This window comes from Lepisosteus platostomus, chromosome 12, assembly GCF_059453375.1.
Source record: "Lepisosteus platostomus isolate fLepPlt1 chromosome 12, fLepPlt1.hap1, whole genome shotgun sequence".
Lineage (NCBI taxonomy): Eukaryota > Metazoa > Chordata > Actinopteri > Semionotiformes > Lepisosteidae > Lepisosteus > Lepisosteus platostomus.
Genome location: NC_142622.1, coordinates 36,013,622 through 36,036,271, shown reverse-complemented (window position 1 = coordinate 36,036,271; position 22,650 = coordinate 36,013,622). Strand labels below are relative to the sequence as shown.

At 39.0% G+C, this 22,650-nt stretch overlaps 1 protein-coding gene across 3 annotated transcripts in view; it reads right to left on the bottom strand.

Moving 5' to 3' along the window:
* trappc9 (trafficking protein particle complex subunit 9) overlaps window positions 1–22,650 on the bottom strand; it is a 619,314-nt gene that overhangs the window by 595,641 nt on the left and 1,023 nt on the right. For 2 of the 3 annotated variants that reach the window (XM_088601825.1, XM_088601826.1), the window contains exons 2-6: window positions 20,996–21,590; window positions 13,861–14,006; window positions 11,823–11,948; window positions 5,511–5,537; window positions 2,451–2,572 (exon numbers count right to left, since the gene is read on the bottom strand). In XM_088601825.1, coding sequence (XP_088457951.1) covers window positions 2,451–2,572; window positions 5,511–5,537; window positions 11,823–11,948; window positions 13,861–14,006; window positions 20,996–21,579 — 1,005 coding nt within the window. In that variant the 5' untranslated portion in view covers window positions 21,580–21,590. The remainder of the gene's footprint in view (window positions 1–2,450; window positions 2,573–5,510; window positions 5,538–11,822; window positions 11,949–13,860; window positions 14,007–20,995; window positions 21,591–22,650) is intronic. The other variant, XM_088601827.1, reaches the window with a different exon arrangement.

The window sequence follows — 22,650 nt, the reverse complement described above, 5'->3', positions numbered from 1 at the left end:
TGAGAAAGCAATTAGCATGACTATGTAGGCTTGAACTAGGCATTTGCGCACAGCAAAAACATCAGAAAGGAGTGTCTAACCTGTCAAAGATACTCAAAAAAGTCAAGAAAACCCTCCAACACGGGTTTTATCTTGCTGTTGTTTTCTTACAAGAAAACAACCTACACAGTAGCACTGAGTTATACAAAATACTGTTGCTCACAGATGTTATTAAAACTAAAAAGATCACAGATAGAAGTGATGCTAGTCATCTATTATGGGCCAGCTGCCTCACTATACAGCAGATCATATAGTCAATTGAAATGACAATTGATTTAAGTAGGAAACTAAGGTAGGCCAGTGGAATGAGGACACTACGGATAACTCCTGCCTTATGAGTAGTGCCATGAGATCTTTAACGAACACGCAGTCCAAGTGCCAGTTTAACGTCTCAGCCAGAGGAGTGCAACTCCTACAACACCACCTACTGGTCCAACACCACCACATACAGCAGCCACCTGGTTCTCCTCAGAGGTCTCCCATCCCTGGACTGCCAGGCCCAGCCTTGCTTATCTTCTAACATCTACATCGACGGTAATAACTGGGATTGTGGGCGGTGTAAATAATTCAAAAGCACAGATTATGTTATAATGGAAAACAGTCTCCCAGTTATGAATCCCAACAACCACATTAGAACAGGGCAGCCCTGTAAATGCAAAAAAGCTTTGGCCTTAATTTCAGATCCCAATACTTGTGCCGATTTTACAATAAAGACTGTAAAATTAAACTCGCTTCGAACAGAGGTAAGAGGAAAACTGAGCTTCTGAAGAGATCAAGATCCATATTAGTCTGTTTAGATCCAACCGAAATGCTTAATCAACTTATCACAATCAATAGCATTGCCAGACAAGGCCTGAAACACAAAAAATTGTATTCCTAATTAAATCCAATCACTATCTAAATTGGCCCTTGTATCGGGGGTGTAATTTGATATGGCATGAACTAGTTAGAGGTGAAAGAGGCAGCATGAGAGCTGCATGTAAAGAAGGCAATTAATGTTCTACAGTTTTTTCCATCATGGCGAGAGACTTAAGTAGATGTCTTCTCATTGTTCAACATTTCATTTCAGCTTTTAACTATATCAATCATATACGAGGCATAGCAATCTGCCGGAGTGCAACCGTGCACTGTTATAAACAACAACATGCATATCTACACCACTTTTTCATGATTGACCAGAAAAAAGGGCACAAACCTTTTTTCTGCCTTTTGAGGACTCTTCTTTTGATCCTAAATGAAGGCCCAAATAAATCAGGGAAACACGGCACGGATCCTTTTTTTGAGTATTTATTAGCTTTAGAAACTTGTAGGAAGACAAGACTGTTCTGGTCTCCTAGTAGTGAATAAATCAGCACAGACAAGTGAAAAGTAAAATGCTCAAAGTACAGTACTGCTAAATAAAGTCTGAAGTGGCTCAAACTGCTGGAAATGTAAGTCTGCCCTGTCTGTGAGTTTATGACCTAAAGGAAAGAGAGCCCTCTGCTGAGCTATGAGCACCAATCATCTCCAACACCTGTGGACTATTATCGGAGCACAGCTCTGAGCAATGCTTAGGCTCTTAAAGCTGTTTCTAATCCGGCATAGAAGGGCAGGGCTGTGTCTCTAATTTCTTCTTTTTTATCCTTACAAAGTAGACAAGTTTATAAAGTGACTATTTTTTGGAATGTTTATTTATAGCACAAAGAAAAAAAACACTGTGACTAAATGTTCAGACATTACCTGTAGCCTGTTCTTAGAAAAAAACTGGGAAGGGGAAAAGCTGATCTTATCATCTCTGCACCCCAATTTTAAAGACAACACCTTCCACCTCAGACTCCGAGTCCCCAGTTATCTCCTATCATTAATAATGGTTTTATTTATGTACCTAATATAACAGTGCACATTTACTGTAGATAAATAAAATAAAAGTCTTATCTTGCACCATTTGTCTAAGTCAACTTCAGAGTTGTACACAGAAACCCATGGGAGATCAATTCTGATTACAAAGCTATTAAATGCTTGCTATTTTAATAAAAATGGATAAACATCCCTTTGAAGGCTCTTAAGGCAATGAACAGGAGCAGAATATAATGAAGGGAAAGTAGGGGTTATGAAATGCATTTTAACCTTCAACAACGACCTGAATCCAGAAGTAACACTGGTTCACTCCCCAAAGAAAAATATTCGTTTCATTCTTAGTCACCCAATCGAACCAAAGCTTTTCATAGATGTAGTATAATATTCTTGTAATAGTGCAAATAATATATGCACGATTACAGTGTGCTTTTCAAGTACGCTACCAAGCCTTAAGTAATTTATCCCTTTCTTAAGTTGCATAAAAACAATCTTGCACTGGTTCCTACACTGAAGGACCCGCAGTGTGATCCTTTCATTTTTCCCCATTTATACCAAGGTGTATAAAGGCTCAGTACCTTGCCATAGTAAGAGATGGCCTCCTTGTATTTGTCGATGATGTCTTCTGGGCTCAGGCAGTTCTTGGCTCGTCCAATCTCACTGCTGGTGTCGGCACTGATGCCATTGGTGGTCAGGGCACCTGGACTTGCACAAAGCGAGAATGAAATTAATCCCCGCAGACTCCTGTAGAAAACCACGCCGAGTTCCCCCTGCCATCCTCTTTTCAGGATTTAGAATTTAGGGAAAAAAAAGGAATAAATCACAAACCACTTACATGGGAAGAGCCCATGTAAGATCATTTTGACAGAAAAGGCCTTAGACATGCATCTTGAAGATTGCATGCACACAATACAATTAGGCAAGACTACAAGCAGTCAACAAATGTGTGAAACAATTCAACACTTAAATCACCACAAAGGTTTCAAATGTCATGTGTTACTGCAAATGTAAAATAAATATTTTACATATGTAGCCATGTTCACACAAGGACATTTACTGTCATGCAAGGAATCACCTGGACAGAAAGAGGTCTTAAATAGAAATAAAAATTGCAAACATGCGTGCATTCATGCCTTTCATCTTACCCAACAGGAGAAAAAATATCACTTACAGTAAACATTTAGCATTTGTTGCAAAAGCATTTAAAGAAAAACATCAAACTCTTATTTTTCAAGTAGACTTTTCAGCGAATAACAGTTTGGTCCTTTGCATATGTAAAACACGATAAAAAAAATCCTGCAATAAATAAAACCTGCTCTGTCTGATTAATCTCAAAAAGAAAGCCAAGAAGAAGAAGGAACCAGCATTTTTTATCTTTCTTTTGCTGATATGGACTGATCAGAATACTTAAAAAAACTGTATGAATCAAAGTATCAAATCTTGAGAAAGAACATCAAAGATTCTGCTACTTCAGAGAGATGGTAACAAAATAAACAACAAAAATAGCCACATACAATTCTTAATGAATTATTGTGGACTTGATAAATGAGGATCCTCTGGGAAACGTATATACCTGAAAGCTTTGCACAAGTATTTGATTAAAAATATAAATGCAATAGTGAAATAATTTTAAAATAATTGAAACATTTTGTAAAACTTATCTGCGACGTCGGAAAACATAATACATTTTCAGATCATTCTGAATCCTACAAATCCAATAACCACTGCTTCCATCCCAAAACATGTGCATTCACGATTAACATACTAAAGTATTGATTTTCCAAAGGTAATAATCCAGCCTTGGCACCAAACAAAAAAAAAGCTTAGCCAAGCTTTTGGGATTCACTGGCTGTTTTAATAATGGGACTGCCCTTAAATACCTATTGATTTCTTCCTCAGAATTTTAACAGGATCAAAAAAGTAGTACTTCAAACTGTATCAATATGTCTCAATGAATGATTACAATCTATAACGAGCTGACAGGAGAGCTATCATAGAGCGAGATGCACTATCCATTACCTAGAAAGTTGAAGAACGATCCCTGTCAACCAAGCTAAACTTTTTTGTTGTTGTGTGCTATAATACATGAACAACTTTATTTACCGTTGGTTGGGCTTCTAAACCTTAAAGTGTTATAAAAAAGGTTCCCAATCTTAGTAACAGATCATATATCCAATAACAGATCATCTATTCTTAAATTACCTTAAATTCTTAAAGTTCCTTTCCCACCTTTTCTTTGCTATTGAGCCCATAACGCCAGTTTCATTCAAAAAACACTACAGAGATAAAATCAATTCACAGGGGATTCAATATCCTTTTCTTAAATAAAGGTTTAATAGAGCAAAAGCTTTGTATTAATTTCCAAATCTAGGTATTGCCCGGTAGTATATCACTCACAAACTGATAAACTAACAGAACAAATGAACTCACCTACCATGAAAACCCACCCTCAGCAGAAGGAAACTTGGAATACGTGAACAAAATATTTCCCCAATTTCCTCATTTGCTTATTCAGTGCAAGCTAAGATTCTTTTCTCCTGCTTCCTCGTATTTAAAAAAAAAAACACACCTACTTCATTTTAGAACTACGTAAAAAACAGCAAATTAAAAGATTGAATCGGTTTAGGGACAGCTGCAGAACAAACTAAGCCTGAGTAAACAATAATTCAGACTGCATTGCCCTGTCATGCAATGTACTGTATTCTACCACAGTTAAGCACAAACGCTTAAGTTGAGATAGCAGAACAAAACAATGGGGCTTAACAGAAGATATAAAAGAACCACAGATTTCCAAACACTCCACAGTATAACAATGCGGGTATACCGATTGCCCCCATATAACTATAAATACAGAATCCAAAGCAGGGCTGCAGCAGTCATTAGCTCAGGCCAGTTACGATCACTGACAGCACTGTTTTAAAACTTACTCCATGGAGGAAAATGATATACTCTGGCATACTGTGTGCTTTCCCATGATGAGTGCCAAGTTACATCTTTAGTTTACTCATTATCAAACTGCTTCGTGCAAATATACTTGCAGTCATGAGATACCTTTTTCAGACACAGCAGCTCTTGAAGTCATCCATTTAGTCATGCTGTACTGTCCCCTTATTTCATTTACAACACTGCCATCCTCAGTTCTCTTTGTGTAATAATCACAAGTCATACTGGAAACAAATGGTTGCTGTACTGTTTGGGTAATAAACTTTAAAAAAAAAAGGTTTTATATGAATCAGGTATATTTTGTACATCTGGCATAAATCTGAAAAAATATTTTCTACAGATTCAGAAATAAAGTTTCTGGGGCTTGTGTACAAAGTTATTAGGAGAGTAGAATGTACAAAATAAAAAAAAGCATAACAAAATTCCTGGAAAGAGAAGAATATATACGCTAGAAGTCTACACATTATCAGGTTACAAAAAATGTAACAAAAGTTGAACGTAACATGCAAGACTCACAGAAGTACAGAATCGGAAACCGGAGATTAATATGCACTATACTCATGGGCTAAAACAAGCTTTACTCATACAGTTAGTAACTAGGAAGACAGACTAGATTGTAAGGAGCACATCACTAAACGCACATCAAGAAACAAGCAAAGACAGGCAACTAAAGCAGCAAGTTGATGGTACTATACCTGGATCAATGAGAACTTCCTGAGCTCCTACAGAGAGAAAGAATGCAGTTTCACTCATTGGCACAAAGTGCAGTTAATTCAGGCATATCGATCATTAATCCAATTATTTCAAAGATGGAGAATATCACAAACAATCTTAGTCAAGTCAAAAGCTAATTATCCTTTTTAGAAGAAACTGCTTTCTCCTGTTAAAGATGGACTATATCACACCAACAAATAACGTGAATAAAATTGCTATTCCTTCTAGCATGCTGTGTACGTTTCATTTCCAATCTATTAATTGGAAACAAAAGGATTGATTTCTTTATAGTATACCTCAAAAACAGAAATGTGACGTTCTGTCTCAGATCCTTTTAACATATTTTAACCTGAATTGCACTTGTGCTGCCTACTATGTTCCATCAAGAGATGATTAAAATGCACCAAAAATAGAGATCGAAACTTACTGTACCAAAGGCTAACTACAAAAATCACATCAAACTGTCTCTATATATTGAAATTAAATTTCAAATGTTCAAAAAGCCCCAAATAGACAACCACATCTGCAAAGGTTACTGGAATATAAACTACTGTATAGATATGTTCTCATCCTACTAAGAATCCAAAGAAAGTTAATATTCGATGCAGGCCATATATTGTGTAACAAAAATTAAATAGATTAAAGGTTTTTGACATCATTTTACTTAGGATTCGTGATTGACAGTGATACACTTGAGTGACTTGCACAAACACTAAATCACATTATTCGTGAGGGAGTTATTGGATTTAGATAAGGAGATTTAACCTGATGAATGTCAGGCCTGTTGAAAACAAAGAAAGAAGATGTTTTATGATGGAGCAACACCTCAGATGGGCTTGCTAGCAGTGGAGCCAAGTTCTCCTTAGTAATAAATCAAGGTTTTGCAAAGACCAGCCTGACAGGCGTTAGGGAGTCTGGCAAAGACATGCAGAAAGATTCACTCATTGTGTGCAAAGATCAGTCAATGGGAAGAGCCAAGCATGGCGGTCTGGACAGAAGCGTCTAGTTAAAGACTCTACTTCTCATATTGTCGAGTGCTTTACCTATTGACCGCTAATCCGGACGCAACCACATTCCAGCAGGACAACGCATGACCTCAAGCTGCTCACTGCGTTACAAACACAGTGGTGTGAAAAAGTGTTTGCCCCCTTCCTGATTTCTTATTTTTTTGCATGTTTGTCACACTGAAATGTTTCAGATCATCAAACAAATTGAAATATTACACAAAGATAACACAAGTAAACACAAAATGCAGTTTTTAAATGAAGGTTTTTATTATTAAGGGAAAAAAAATCCAAACCTACATGGCCCTGTGTGAAAAAGTGATTGCCCCCTAAACCTAATAACTGGTTGGGCCACCCTTAGCAGCAACAACTGCAATCAAGCGTTTGCGATAACTGGCAATGAGTCTTTTACAGCGCTGTGGAGGAATTTTGGCCCACTCATCTTTGCAGAATTGTTGTAATTCAGCCACATTGGAGGGTTTTTGAGCCTTAACCGCTTTTTTAAGGTCATGCCACAACATCTCAATCGGATTCAGGTCAGGACTTTGACTAGGCCACTCCAAAGTCTTCATTTTGTTTTTCTTAAGCCATTCAGAGGTGGATTTGCTGGTGTGTTTTGGATCATTGTCCTGCTGCAGAACTCAAGTGCGCTTCAGCTTGAGGTCACGAACAGATGGCCGGACATTCTCCTTCAGGATTTTTTGGTAGACAGCAGAATTCATGGTTCTATTTACCACAGCAAGTCTTCCAGGTCCTGAAGCAGCAAAACAGCCCCAGACCATCACACTACCACTACCATATTTTACTGTTGGTATGATGTTCCTTTTCTGAAATGCTGTGTTACTTTTACGCCAGATGTAATGGGACACACACCTTCCAAAAAGTTCAACTTTTGTCTCGTCAGTCCACAGAGTATTTTCCCAAAAGTCTTGGGGATCATCAAGATGTTTTCTGGCAAAACTGAGACGAGCCTTTATGTTCTTTTTGCTCAGCAGTGGTTTTCGTCTTGGAACTCTGCCATGCAGGCCATTTTTGCCCAGTCTCTTTCTTATGGTGGAGTCATAAACACTGACCTTAACTGAGGCAAGTGAAGCCTGCAGTTCTTTGGATGTTGTTGTGGGGTTTTTTGTGACCTCTTGGATGAGTCATCACTGCGCTTTTGGAGTAATTTTGGTCGGCCGGCCACTCCTGGGAAGGTTCACCACTGTTCCATGTTTTCGCCATTTGTGGATAATGGCTCTCACTGTGGTTCGCTGGAGTTCCAAAGCTTTAGAAATGGCTTTATAACCTTTTCCAGACTGATAAATCTCAATTACTCTGTTTCTCATTTGTTCCTGAATTTCTTTGGATCGCAGCATGATGTCTAGCTTTTGAGGATCTTTTGGTCTGCTTCACTTTGTCAGGCAGGTCCTATTTAAGTGATTTCTTGATTGAGAACAGGTGTGGCAGTAATCAGGCCTGGGTGTGGCTAGAGAAATTGAACTCAGCTTTCCAAAGATGTGATAAACCACAGTTGATTTATGTTTTAACAGAGGGGGCAATCACTTTTTCACACAGGGCCATGTAGGTTTGGATTTTCTTTTCCCTTAATAATAAAAACCTTCATTTAAAAACTGCATTTTGTGTTTACTTGTGTTATCTTTGTCTAATATTTCAATTTGTTTGATGATCTGAAACATTTCAGTGACAAACATGCAAAAAAATAAGAAATCAGGAAGGAGGCAAACACTTTTTCACACCACTGTATGCCATGAATGTCCTTCTCAACAGTTAACATTTGTGAGATGAGCAGGGATAATGTGTGGCATTTTGGTTTCAGAGACCAGTAAATAGGCACATATCTGTCCCTCATCAGTGAGCAGATAGACTTCAGTGAGCCTGACAGAGTGTGCACCTTGCTGCAAAGCATGAGTCACATTTGCACAGCTTGTATTGCTTTCAAAAGTGGCCACACACTCTTCTGCCCAGTGACTCTCATAGCAGACCCCTTGTATACCAGCCTTGTCAATGACAAAACTTAATCAGCATAATGAATTTCACCATATCATTTCTGTTTCATATGGCAGTGCACCTGCTACAGAAAACTGTAATGTTCCATATATGTTTGAGAATCTGTGCAGTTGTAAGGGATAAGTTTCTTTTAATGCTCAATATGCATACTTTTTTAACAAGGTGCAACTTACAACACTCCTTTTGTCATAGCTGACCAGAAACTATGCTTGCATTAATAGCATTGTAATGAACTATTATACCATTGCCACAATAAAGGACATCTTATGTTCTAACACAAGGAGACAATCAGATACCCATTAGGAAGAAGAACCTGTAGTTACTCATATATTAGATACCATATACTAAACAGCTCGATTTTCCAGATTGTGATATTGCTCATGTCCTTAGTCTGGAAAGTGCCTTACTGGAAACAAAGCTGAATGAGAGGAGCTTCTGATTTTGGATATTTTTCCAAAGAAGGGAACATTATTATATTTAAGAGCATCATAAACGCCTCAATGTGAATGATGTTAATATAAATATGGTATATTTCTAGAAATAGAATGACGTTAATTCAATAACACACAGAAACATTGATATTATTCTGACAGTTTTGTTTTGTGAGAGGGGGGAATTCTAAGTGATGACCAGTAACCTTAGCAAAGGCAAAGCAAAACTGGCAAAGACAACAGTATAACCAGCACAGACATTTAAACCATACATCAGACATCTTCTCTGGGTTGGAAATCATTAAAAATATACTGCAAAAATGTCCATTTTAAAGTTACATACCATTGAGTGTGATTTGACAAGTATCGTACAACTTATCAGTTTTACAGTGGTTCATTCAGGTAGTTTAGTTGCAAAGTAAAATCAGAAGTAAAAGGTTTAACAAGACTAGACAGTTAACATTAAAATAAACTTTTTTTTCCAAGGACACAACATAATAATTTGAACTAGACACAAAGCGTTTGTAACATCTTTGAAGCTGTGCAAATATACACTCATTAAATATATTACAAGTTGAAAAGACATACAAAAGTGGGTTAAAAAGACTGCGCCTATTTTCAGAAGTATGAATTCTTCAGAAGACCTTAAAATCTCATTTTAGAAACCCATTACTTTTTAAGCTAATATGCATCTTTCTCCATAATCCATTACTTGCATATTCAAGTGTTAAATTTGTACCTTTTCATAAAGCTATTATTCAGATCTTTATCCATGACCATGATGTATCTTAAGGAAAAACAATGGATTTTTTTCCCCTACTTTTTTTACAACTGCCGCAACCCCTGATCGGGAAAAAGCAGGAAAGGAAAAATGGATGGATGAATTTTATTATAGCTCCTGAAGGTGGCAGTGTTGGCTGGTATTTATTTACACCATGAGGCCGATGTTCAAGGATTCTGTAACCCTGGGGCGGACTCGTCATTCAATCCCATTATCGTGTACAGCAGTTAAAGTGTTTATCCAAAAACAAAGCGAACACAAACACACACAAAAAAGACCCATAATTATGTGCACTCAAATATCATTAAACTTAAAAATTCAGAGGTAAATAACTTACACTCCACTTATTTTCAGAACAAATATACTTCAGAAGACAATATCTTGTACATAATTACTTAAGATGGTCAAAGATTTGAAACAGCTATGAAACTCACAATACTATATACACTATTAAGTCTCATTTTAGAAAATATTTTGTTAAGCTAAAATGCATCTTTTACCATAAATGCATTACTAAGTGCATTTTTAAGTGTTAAATTAACCACACATATAATTCTTTAGGAGATGTGCTTCTGATAGTTTAAGATCTATATCCCACAAGACCATTTGGAAACATACTGTTAATGTTATAAATGTTGTGGATTATTTCATTTATATTATCAAATCTTTATCTAAGATTGGAAGAAAGTTTTTTTTAAACAACCAGTTAACCAGTTAATTATTGTTGCATTTTTGTGCACGTTTGGGAATCTAGCAACTAATTATCTTTACAACAACATCTAAAAATTATATTTTACCTCTCTGTATAAACACTTGGAACTATGGGACAGAACATTGTTTACTTTATATCACAAGGCTATATTTGCTGCATCCTTTCCGCAATTTAAAAAAACAACTGTGCACTTTTAGTGAATTTTTAGATACACTTAACCTTTTAAGCACATCGCTTAAATCTATTACATGAGGTGCCAATTGACTGTTTTGATTTCTGTATTTTTTAATAAAACAATTAATTGAGATGGTAAGTCCCTGATCTCAACAATTATTACTTGTTTTCTAATATGTGACAACAATCATTCTTGCCTAAACCTGTCTGGGCTGGGCCAGGTCAGTACTGGGATGGTAGACCCCCAAGGAAAACCAAGTTCCCTGTGGTAATTAATGCTCAAATAAATGGCTTTTCTTTTTTCCTCCTCTGGACGAAAATTTTAAAATGGCTCCCCTTTCTCCTCCTTTTCTTTTTCTTCTCTGGGCAATATTTTTTAAAAACCCCAAATCCCTGTGTGGCAAAGTTGGATACTTTGCTGTAGGAATTACATTATTACATCCTCGGAAAGTTAAACAGAGTAAACCAGTCATTACAAAACTGGGAAGATACCGAAAGGGAAAACAGGGAACAATGTAAAAAAAAAAAGGTAAAGTTAAAATTGCCCATTCGCTACTCAATGTTCCCTGCGATATGCGCGTCTCGGATGAAAGCCTATAGCCATACCACGCCAGCAGCCATGTCACCCTGCAATTCACAACCGGCAACCCAGTGAAGCTCAGCAGGTGTGAGCCTGGTCAGTACCTGGAGGGGAGACCTCCTGGGAAAGCTAAGGTTGCTGCTGGAAGCGGTGTTAGTGGGTCCAGCAGGGGGTGCTCACCCTGCGGTCCATGTGGGTCCTAATGCTCCAGTGTAGTGACAGGGACACCACACTGTAAAAAGGCGCCAACTTCAGATGAGACGTAAATCCGAGGTCCTGACTCTCTATAGTCATTAAAAGTCCCAGAGTTTATTGAAAAGAGTACTGGTGTTATACCAGTGTCCTGGCCAAACTTCTCATTGGTTTTTACCAGTCATGGCCTTCTAATCTATGAACTGGCTTCATCACTCTGCTCTCCTCCCCACTGATAGCTGATGGGTGATGAGCGTACTGGGCGTACTATGGCTGCCGTCGCATCATCCAGGTGGGGGCTACACACCATTACCTGTAAAGCGCTTTGAATGGAGTGTCCAGAAAAGAGCTATATAAGTGTAAGCAATTATTATTATTATTATTCCACAAAGCAGAGGGAGGGTCTTACCTGGCCGATGTCTCTTCCCCGCGTCAGACGGCTGGGAAAGACTGGGCTTCCGGCCCCCGGCCTTGCCTGCTGTTCCCCCAGGGTAGTGGTAGATGACGGAAGCAGAGCACAGGCCTTCCAGAGCAGCTGAGAGAAGAAACAGCAGCAAGTCACACACAAGGAAAGGAAAAAAAAAAAGGAATGGACCCACTGCTGAGAAAATACTATTCCGGTGGTCTCAGGTTTGCGGCTGAGAGCTTCACCAACGACAAATGAACCGTATTATTTTATCTTAGTTCGTTCGAAGCATTGATCAATCTTTAATTTCGGCAAGAGTTTCCTCATTTCATATATTAGTTTAACGGGAAAGATTTTTTTACAATTTTCCACAGTGTCATCAATTTATGTTGAATTATGCAATGGCTGGTTAGAAGCTCCTTTCAAGGAGCATACAGCAATCTCTCAAAATAAGGCGATATGAAGACACTGACTGGAAAGGCGCTTGTGTCAAGTGTAGGAGGTTTTCAAGATCGACACTTCACAAGCTCAAAAGTTCATGAGTCATATGTTCACAACCAGGAACAGGGCTGGGGTTAGTTAGGCTCTTGACTCCCAGTGAAACAATGACCTCTGCTCTGCAATGCCTTTCGAAGTGCCTTGAGGCTTGCAGTGACATCATGAGATACATGCCACACGTCTCTGCTGCGCTGGCGGCACAGCTGAACAGCTCAAGGGCTGAGCAGGCTCAAGAGGAGCCTGTGTGCAAATCCTCGTTCTCCCTGCGTGACTGTCGAGGTCGTTAATATGGGAACATACAGAGACATACAGGGAACTGGCGATACCACATTTGGTGGGTGCATCACAAAGACAAATCGATTACACATTAAAAAAACTGCAATATGCATAACCATCAAAGATCATGTTCAATCTATTCTTCTACATTCACAGTGCATGTATTGAGCTGATGCTTTCTTCCAAAGCAACTGACATTTGCTCCCTTTCACACAGGTGTGTTACTGGAAGAAACTGAAGCAACTTGCTCTAGGGTAGAATAGCAGTGTTTCACTTGAACCCACAATGTTACAGTCTGAGTCTAGAACACGAACTTCTCCACCGCTCTACTGCTCGATACTATATCAATATTTTATTTACAAAGCTATCTGATTTATTTTTACAAAAATAAAGCAATATAAACTTGAAATGCTTTTTTTTTCCCCAATCACCTTGTATACATCTTTCAACATTTAAGATAATTATAAATTATAACGTATTCTTCAGATACCGATATGATAAAATATGATAAAAACACCCCACAAGCTAATTTCTACACTGGAGTCAAATGTAACAAATTATGCCTATGCCTATGAGTACAACATGTCTATGTTTTGGAAGGATACTGAACTGATTGAGATTAATAGTACTGTCATACACCTTCTCAAGAAACTCTAAGCTCAAATTGAAGCATGCGTTTTTTACATAATACTGGATGTTTACAAAGAATGAACTGATTGATATATGAACATTATGCATCTGTGGAAACACAAGTGCACTTGCCTACCGGACAAAGAGATAACCATCAATCTGACAACTACTAGCAAGGAAAATACCACAAAATTCCTGGCACAATTTCTCAAAAAATGCGTAAAGCTGGAAAATATTAAATGAATCTCTTCTGTGGTTTCTGAGCTTTGGCCATAAATCTAAACTACTTGCAAACCACGTTTTGTTTAATAAGCAGAAATCGAGGTTTTGCCGTTGAATGGGTTAAGAACGACCATGCACCAAAGATGAAAACAGCTGCCATGCATCAGACAAGGAAACAGCTTCTCCTTAATAAGGGCAGCAGGCTGAATCAGACGTGGCTGGCTGTCCATCATGGACCTCGAGCCACGAAGAAATCAAATGCAATGCACTTGAAAAGTTACCACCATGTGGCAGCTGGTGCAGGGCATCCCGTAAAGATCAAGATGACAGAAGTGACAATTCTGTGCACATAACTTCTTTATGAAACCCCCTGGAGGCTGCTACCAGCGCTCATAAATCATGCGCAGACACTTACCTCCCAGCCACAAGAAATCATTAACAGAGCGCAAGAGCTCCACGGCCATGTGATAATGGACCAGAGCATCCTGAAGCATTCCGGCCTGCAAGCACAGGTCCCCAACGTGCTTTCGCATTCGCCCCTGGCAGCGTTTCTTGTAGTGCCTATTGAGAAAGAGAGGGTTACAAATTGGGGAATTAAAATTAAAATTGGCAGAGAACCTGCACTTGCATGACTCTACCTAGTAGACAACAACCTTTCCGATAACCTGTAGCTACCCAAGCCATGTTTTTGAAGCCGATAGCAAGGCTTCTTTCAAGAAACAGCTGGAGTAGCAAGTTAATAACTACCGAATGTGCTAGAGAGGCCAAATGTTTGTAACCCATAAACCTTTCCAATGCGAGTTATAATTTAGAGTAGGGGTGTGCAAAAGGTGATTCAGGGAGCCCCACGGAGACTGTTCAGGGTATCTCTTAAAAAAAGAAATGCCACCTCTACCTCCATTTCTAGTAGTAGTGAGCAAAACTGGCATAGCGAGTCTGGTCTGATAGCACTTGTGCTGGATTCTAACGTACTTACTGACATGAATAATAATTAGATGTGTTTAAACTGGGGATTCAAATTGAAAATCATTTCTTGAAAAAGGGTATAGCTGTTTTTTAGATTAAAATTGGGTCTGGGAATAAAACAAACTTAAATTAATGCTTTATTAAATGGAATTAATTTACTGTAATGATGTAATTCCACAGCTGCTAAGTATAATATTGTCAGTTAAATCTACATTACTTATTTCAAGTTAGGACACAAAACCGGTTAACATTTATTGAGATGGGGTTAATTGTATCTGAGCCAATTTCTCAAGAAAATGTTTTAAGTGCACGGGAAAAGAGAACTGCACACAGTACTAATTTTAAAGTTCTAGAATGAAACCTGATATGGAGTTCTTTGCCTTGCAAGAATATTCAGACACTGCTTTCACATTTTTATTTTAAAACCTGCAGTCAAGACACTAAAGTTGCAGCTAATATTTGTTATATACACAGCCTACTCCTTACTTCCAAAGCAGAAAATAAGTAAACATCATTAGTAGGAAAGAAAAAACAGAAAGGTCGTGATTACATATGTATTGAAATGTTTTACCGTACCAAAACTAAACTAGGGTCAAATTACCTTAAGCAATGATTAGTTGGGTGGCTTTTGTCTGTCTCTGTGTGCAATAAAAGAGGTTTATACTGTACACCTATCACTGTAAGGTCTTCAAGTTAAGTAGTGAATGTCAAGCAAAGACTCAACCATGAGAGCTTTCAAAATAAGGGCAAAAATAGGATATATGCACAAGTAGAAGGGCATAGAAAATTCAAAGACCCTTTCTCTCTCTTATGAAGTCATTCATTAAGAAGTGGAAGGCATACAGGCAGTGGCTACATTTGGCTCTCAATCCAACACCAGGCAGAGCAGTGGCACTGTGGCTAAGGATCTGCACCTGTGGCTGGAAGGTTGCCGGTTCAAATCCCACAGCTGGCAGAGGAATCCTACTCCGTTGGGCCCCTGAGCGAGGCCCTTAACCCCAACTGCTCCAGGGACGCCGTTTAAATGGCTGACCCTGCGCTCTGACCCCATCTGTGTGCCTGTGTGTCTCATGGAGAGCAAGCAGAGGTATGTGAAAAGAAACTCCTAATGCAAGAAATTGTATTTGGCTAATAAAGTGATCTCTCTCAACACACCCTGAAAAGAACTCCACATCCATAAGGTGCCATAAGGTTTGCAACAAAGCATTTAAGTGATACTGCAAACCTGTGGCAAAAGCGTTTGTGGACAGAAAAGACAAAATTCAAACTTTTGTGCCTACATGCAAAGTCTTACATCTGATGCAAACCCAACATGTTGCATTGCTCAGCCAAAACTACTCCTAACATTAAGCACTGTGGCAGCATTATGAGTTTTGCTTCTCATCAGCAGGAGTGGGGAGCTCAAGACTGATGGCAATATAAACAAGAGCAAAGGCAGGCAAATCTTAAGGGGAAAACCTGCTAAAACCGAATCAAAGTCACCTTTGAGCAGAACAATAACCTGGAAGCATCAGGCCAAAGCCACACTGGAGTGGTTTCAGAATAAGAATTAAACTGGGTCACTCAATGACATTCAAGGTTCCGACTTGAATCCTATAGAGAATCGATGTAAGACTTAATGAACTGATGTTCATAACTGATGTCCAAGCAACTTGAGAAAGCTTGAGCAAAGCTCCCAAGAAGAATGAGCAAAAACTACATCAAGCCAGAGTGTAGTCGGTAAAGTAATATTCAAAATACGTGTGGCTGTAATGACTGCCAAAGATGCTTCCACCCAATATTGAGTTTAGGGTCTCAATACTTATGCAATACACACATTTCAGTGCCTTCTCTTTAACACATTAAGTGTACAGTATGCATAATAATGGAATTTCACAACATGGGAAGAGTGTGAATACTTTTGCAAGGCATCACAACTTGTGTGGTCACTGGTAAACATTCAGCCATCCTTAAAATTACTTCAAAATCACTCTGAAGTGTAGCAGGGATTTTTGCAGCTTGCCAGGTTTTCATTTTCCACTTTACCAGAACATCCAAAGACTTTCAACTGGGCTAGGGTGACCCAGAATAAATGCTCCGTGAAAACAAGGACTGGAGAGTGCAGGCCTTCCAAGTACAAATTGTAAGGCTCATGGCACTATCTTAGGAGCTGGATTTAAAAAAGGAAGCAGAAGCACATTTCTGAAGACCTAATGAGGGAAAAGTACTCATTTTCTACAGAATACAGGACCATCATGCAAGACCTCTTTGTTTTTGGAAGCTCAGTGCAACAGAAGGTTAAGTGTCATCCCCTGAAAAGACCCAATAAACTAAAAAATATATATTACAAAATATAATAATCTTTATATATACACCATTTACAGTTGTGTATCAAGAGGTTTGAAGACAACTGAAGTTAAAGCTGCAGAAATACTACCATTATCTAATAATGCAATGTTTATACATACTATTATCCTGATTTACAATATTACTAGCACATTCCAAACTGTTTTCAAGATCAACATTTTCATCAGCTTTGCACATCTGGGAATTCGATTTGGATTTTGGCAAGGGGAAAGCCAATCTTGTAAGATACAAAAGAACATGATGCTGAAAAATACGCAAAGTTCACAGAAGAAGCAAGGAACGAGTAGTACTGCTCACATTCCCAACAGGCATTGTGATGGTCATAAATTTGGAACATCTTACAGGGCCAAATGAATCCCTTCTCCAGCCTTGTACCTGGAATTAAAAAATAACTTTCTACCTCCATTCACAAAAGAAATACAGTACATGGAAGCCATAGTCAAATTCATGTTTTCAAGAAAGGCAAGATGGTAAGCCAAGCTACAGTAATGTGTAACACATGAATTCTCATATGAAATCCAGGTACAGGTCTCTATAACTTAATGTAAAAACTGGGAGGGGAAGGACACTTAACCTTCTAGCCCAAAGGGTCTTCGGAGCCAAAACAACTCCAAGGATTTACTTGGCCACAGGTTCCACCATTTCAACCACAAATTCCTTCAATCTGTATTTTGCTCATTTTCAAAGTGAAGTGTTGTTTGTATTAACGATCCTGTCCTCACCAAAAATGTGCTGAATTAGTGAGTCTTTGTTTCTTTTCAGCTCATAGAAAACAGGAACAGTTTCAAAACCATCTTCAAAATGGGATAAAACCATCAATACACCTATAATTCTACAAAAAGAAGGAAATTCTAAAAGAAAAGAAAATGCTCAAGACAAGGGCTGGAGCCGATTTCTTTTCAACTTCATTTTTTTCCTCACATTTTAAACTGCAAATGTGAGGAAATTTTGCAATTTTTAAACTGCAAAGCTTGCAGTTTAAGGCATAAAGCTTAAATAATAAATTAAAGTTTTAAGTGAATAAATTTAAGTGGGTGAAGATCTTTTTAAATTAAAAAACAAGTTGTTTTTGTCGTTGTTGGATCTGTGGCAGTACACATTGCAGCACTCGTCTTGATCCCAAGAATAAACAACTTGGCACTAAAAAAAAAACATACGTAACAGAACGCTCAAGATTTAGGGAAGAGTTTTGATCATGCAACACGAGAGGCAAGACAAATGCAGCAATTAAACTAATGTTTAAATTAAAGTTCAAATAACAATAACAATTGCGAATTCTGAAGTTTGTTATTAATGATTTTTCTCTACATCTTAAGACATGTTTTGATAGATTATTGATTTATTTTATTGTATTCACATTCATTTCTATATGTATAATTTATGGAGAGCGCATTGAGAATGCCCTGAACTGAAAGGTGCCATATAAGAATAAAACTGACTGATCGACTAATTGACTGAAATAAGCAGAGAAAATAACGACAGTTCACCCTGGCACAGCTTAGTTGCGATCAAATCTGACCATCCTGTGCGCTGAAACAGGTCTGAAGTTTAGGAGCCAGCATGCATTAGCAATTACACAGTTTGTAGTGTAGCTACTGAATGATTCGCATTTTGCATTTAATTGCTGTTTGCAATGACGGTGCCTCTTCTGGGTAAAACGAGATGCGATTCAGCATCCGCAAAACAGCAGATCTGGAATTACAGAAAATGTTTCTCTGTAGTTTCTGATGCAGCATTAAAACAACATTGAGAATCCTTCATGGTTTTCAGCATTTTGGAAGTGACTACATGCATACGAATTTCTTTCGTGTACCTGTTAAAACCCATTCTAGTTTAACACCGAAACTGTAGGGTTTATATTCATTTGAATAAGGCGTAATATATTTAAATTCCAATGACAGCCAAGATTTTCAAGAAGAAGGTTGTAATCACCTTAGTTTTGTCTCAATAAGGTTACCATGACTTTTCAGCGAAAATAATGGAAAGCCTGGCATTTGAACTTTTGAAATACTGACTATTTTTAACCCACATACTGTTATTGAGGTTCAAATACCTCAATAGTTACATCGAGTTGTCTTACAGAGACACACAAGAGTTGAAAAACTGAGCAAAAGAACTGAATTGTGATGTCTGGAATTTTTGGTTGACCTGACATGTTATAAATCCAGCCGACACAGCCTTAAAAACAAATAGGAAAGGAGGGCAATGTCTTTGGACTTCAGATGTAAACCACAGACACTGAGACATTAGAGGTTTCTTGCACGGGACAGGGGCTCAAGCCAATGGATCACATTATGGGTTTCGCTGCTGCAAGGTGCAAACTAGACTACAGCTCACCTTTTGACACCCAATAACAAACTCACAGGACAGTATGGAAAAAAAAGAAGAAAGACAAATAAAACAAGAGAAATCACTTAAAGAAAATAAGCATAAAAAATAAAAACGAGGCTTAACAGTGTCATGTGCTTACTTTGCAAAACATCTAATAATCTAAAGAAACTTATATCCCTCATATGTACAAATGAAAAATCATTATTTTGTTGTTGTTTAATTACATTTGTAGTTTTGAAGTTTATCTGGTTTAAATTTTGTTTACATTTCCTTTATTACTGAAAGCATTATTGTATTATTTTAACATATAGCTGGGGAGTGTCCTGTGATACAGGCCTAATAAATGCTAGGGGCAATCTTTCCTTTCTGCACAATGGACAAGTAAAGAAAATGAACCGTGACTCTGTATGAATTGTTCTTTCTGCAACAGACAGGAAGTTAGCAGTCAACCTTGCATGGGAAAGATGTACCACTGTAACACTCATAAAAGAAAGTATTAAAACAGATGCATCCAATAATTAACATCCAAAAAAAATCAAACAAAACTATAAGAACGACTTTCTGTTAAGCAGATTAACCAATTTAAACATTGCTACAATGCTAAAAAGCAGGTATTACTTATATTGGAATTTAGCACAGTTACACACAATCGGTGCTAATATTCTGCTTTGATAGTGAGTATAGCCTGTTACACAAATAATGACTGCTCTTGCTATTATTAACCTGCAGTTAACTGAATTATTAAGAACTGTGCTTTACAATAATAATACATATTAACAATTGACATTTCTATAACCATTGCTCATTGGGGCAAGATTTTACTCTAAGAAGATGAAAAAACAAGAACAAAGTCAAAGCATTTTTCCCCCCGTTTGATCCTCACAATGCAATCAGACTGAACCCAGATCAGCCTCAGTATGTGTGTGAAAGAGAAGGTGTCGCGCCTTCTCGGTAACTTCATTTATTAAGAAGACAAACAGAATAACTGAGAGAGGTGAAGGTTCCTTCATAAATACACCAAAGTCTTGACCATTGACAGTGTCTACAACAGAGATTCGCTCATTTAGGTCAAGTGAATGTATCTTCCGTCTTTCATTCTTCCCAGCACTCTGAAACACTTGGTTTAAATGAATGGCGCACTCAACTGTTCTACATTAATTCTATATTAACCAACATTTCCAGGTCTTCCCTCACTGACCATTACAAGTTGCCTCTACAAAATGGGAAAAACCCAAGACAGTGAATACCCCAGGTCTAGAACTTCTCCCATCCCTTTTGTAGGGAGGGCTCAAAAGTAATTCAACGAATACAACCTCAATCTCACTTACCCAAAAATGAATTTAAATTAAACAAGGTCTTTATACAGCTAACCTGCGACCAGACTTGCTCAGAAATATCTCACTGGTCTAGGTTACTGTCATTTTAGCTGTCGCGCGGACTTACACATTCTCCTATACTTCTGATTAATTCATATGGCTTTGTCTTGTGCGGCAATATGAAAGAAATAAGATAATTACATGGCATTTGAAAGTAAGGTGAGCTGTTTTTCCAGTATGTCAGACAAATGCTTTCCGTGAGATCACATTAAACTTGATGGATACGATACTGAAGTGTTGCTATATATTGTAGCAGGATATGCTTCCAGATTTCCAACAATAGTTCCCACTACTACACTTGCTACAATTCCTACTACCTGCATTACGGTTTAGTAGCCTAAAGACGAACTCAATGCAGAGATCGGGAGTAGAGAAAAGACACAAAACGTAACATTTTAATGAGCACTTTAACATTTAACCAGGATCATGCTTATACTACTGATCCCAATTTGGATCATTTAGAATCACGGGATTCAGTGCGTTCTGCTATGGAACTGGGGGAAAATACTATGTGAAAGGTAAAGGACTCACCTGCTATCAGTATCCAGACCAACAAAGTCCTTCTTTTCAAAGGGGACGCAGAGCAAAGGGATCTTGTCTCCCGATTTGTCGGTGGCCCTATCCAGGCGCTTGGACTCCAGCACGATGAAGATGGACTCGATGAAGTCCTCCACTCTTCTCTCCACGTCCTCGCACTCGCCGTAGCTGGGGTAAAAGGCCACGTCGGTCCGGGCCTGCTCGGTGACCTCCCCCCGCAGCCCGAACACCAGAAGGCGGGAGTCGTAGAGCGTGGAGCCGAACACCTCCTTCTGGCCGTGGAAGCGCTCGGACGTCTGGGGCCAGTCCTTGGCCGCCGAGCACTCGGTCACCGCGATCAGCCCCACCACCTTGCGGTGCGTCTGGAAGTCGCCCCAGTCGTTGTTCTCCGGGGGGTAGTGATGCCGGTAGCGGATGAACAGGACCCTCTGGGAGTCGCGGATGCTGACCTGGCTCACGCTGGCAATGCGTTTGTAAATGCGGAAGAACTGATCCTCGGGGACCAGACCCACCGACTGCACCGCCACCAGCACCGTCTGGTGATCCTCGGCACACTGCATGTAGTCAGGGACGCTCATCTTTCACACGGCTGCGGACAGGGGGGATACAAGACAGGGACAAGCTTGATCCCCCTGCTCTCCTGGAAGAGACCTAGACCTCATTCTGATCACCTTCATCGTCACCAGCAGGTATAATCACCCTGCAACTCACACCTGGCAGCCCACTGAAGCTCAGCAGGTGTGAGCCTGGTCAATACCTGGATGGGAAAAACTAAGGCTGCTGCTGGAAGAGGTGTTAGTGGGGCCAGCAGGGGGCGCTCACCCTGCGGTCTATGCGGTCTTTTTTGTAAAGAAAAGGCCGTCCTTCAGATGAGACATAAAACCGAGGTCCTGACTCTCCCTAGTCATTAAAAATTCCCAGGATGTTTCTCGAAAACAGTAGGGGTGTAACCCCGGCGTCCTGGGTAAATTTCCCATTGGCCCTTACCAATCATGGCCTCCTAATAATCCCCATCTATGAAATGGCTTCATTACTCTGTTCTCCTCCCCATTGATAGCTGGTGTGTGGGGAGTGTTCTGGCGCACTATAGCTGCCGTTGCATCATCCAGGTGGGGCTGCACACTGGTGGTGGTGGTAGTGGGGAGTCCCCATTACCTGTAAAGCGCTTTGAGTGGAGTGTCCAAAAAAGCATTATATAAGTGTAACCAATTATTATCTTCACATCAGGGAAATGCACATTTTCCTTAAGTACCGAGAGCAATTTGGCATGCTCAAAGTTTAGGATTACTTACATGGCATGAACTCATCAATTTAATTCTAACCAAGTTCCAAGTTTAGGAACCGAGAAGCAAATTCAGCAAGGTTTTTGAACCTAATGATGAACTGTGTCTTCTCATATTTTGAATTTGGCCAGCAACCAAGCCACCTAATAACACAATATCACAGAAGGTAAGCAATGCACTGGCTTGGTTACTACTGGAGAGTTCGAGTTACGAGCGCTTCTGCTGGAGGTAGTTCTGATCGTGTTACAGGCTGGCTCTTTCAAGAAGCGACATACTGGCGATTAAACAATCTGAGTTCCCGGCTGACTTCTACCCTTTTTGTGGGTCTTTAAACACATTTTTGTAACTAGATCCGTTTAAAAGGAA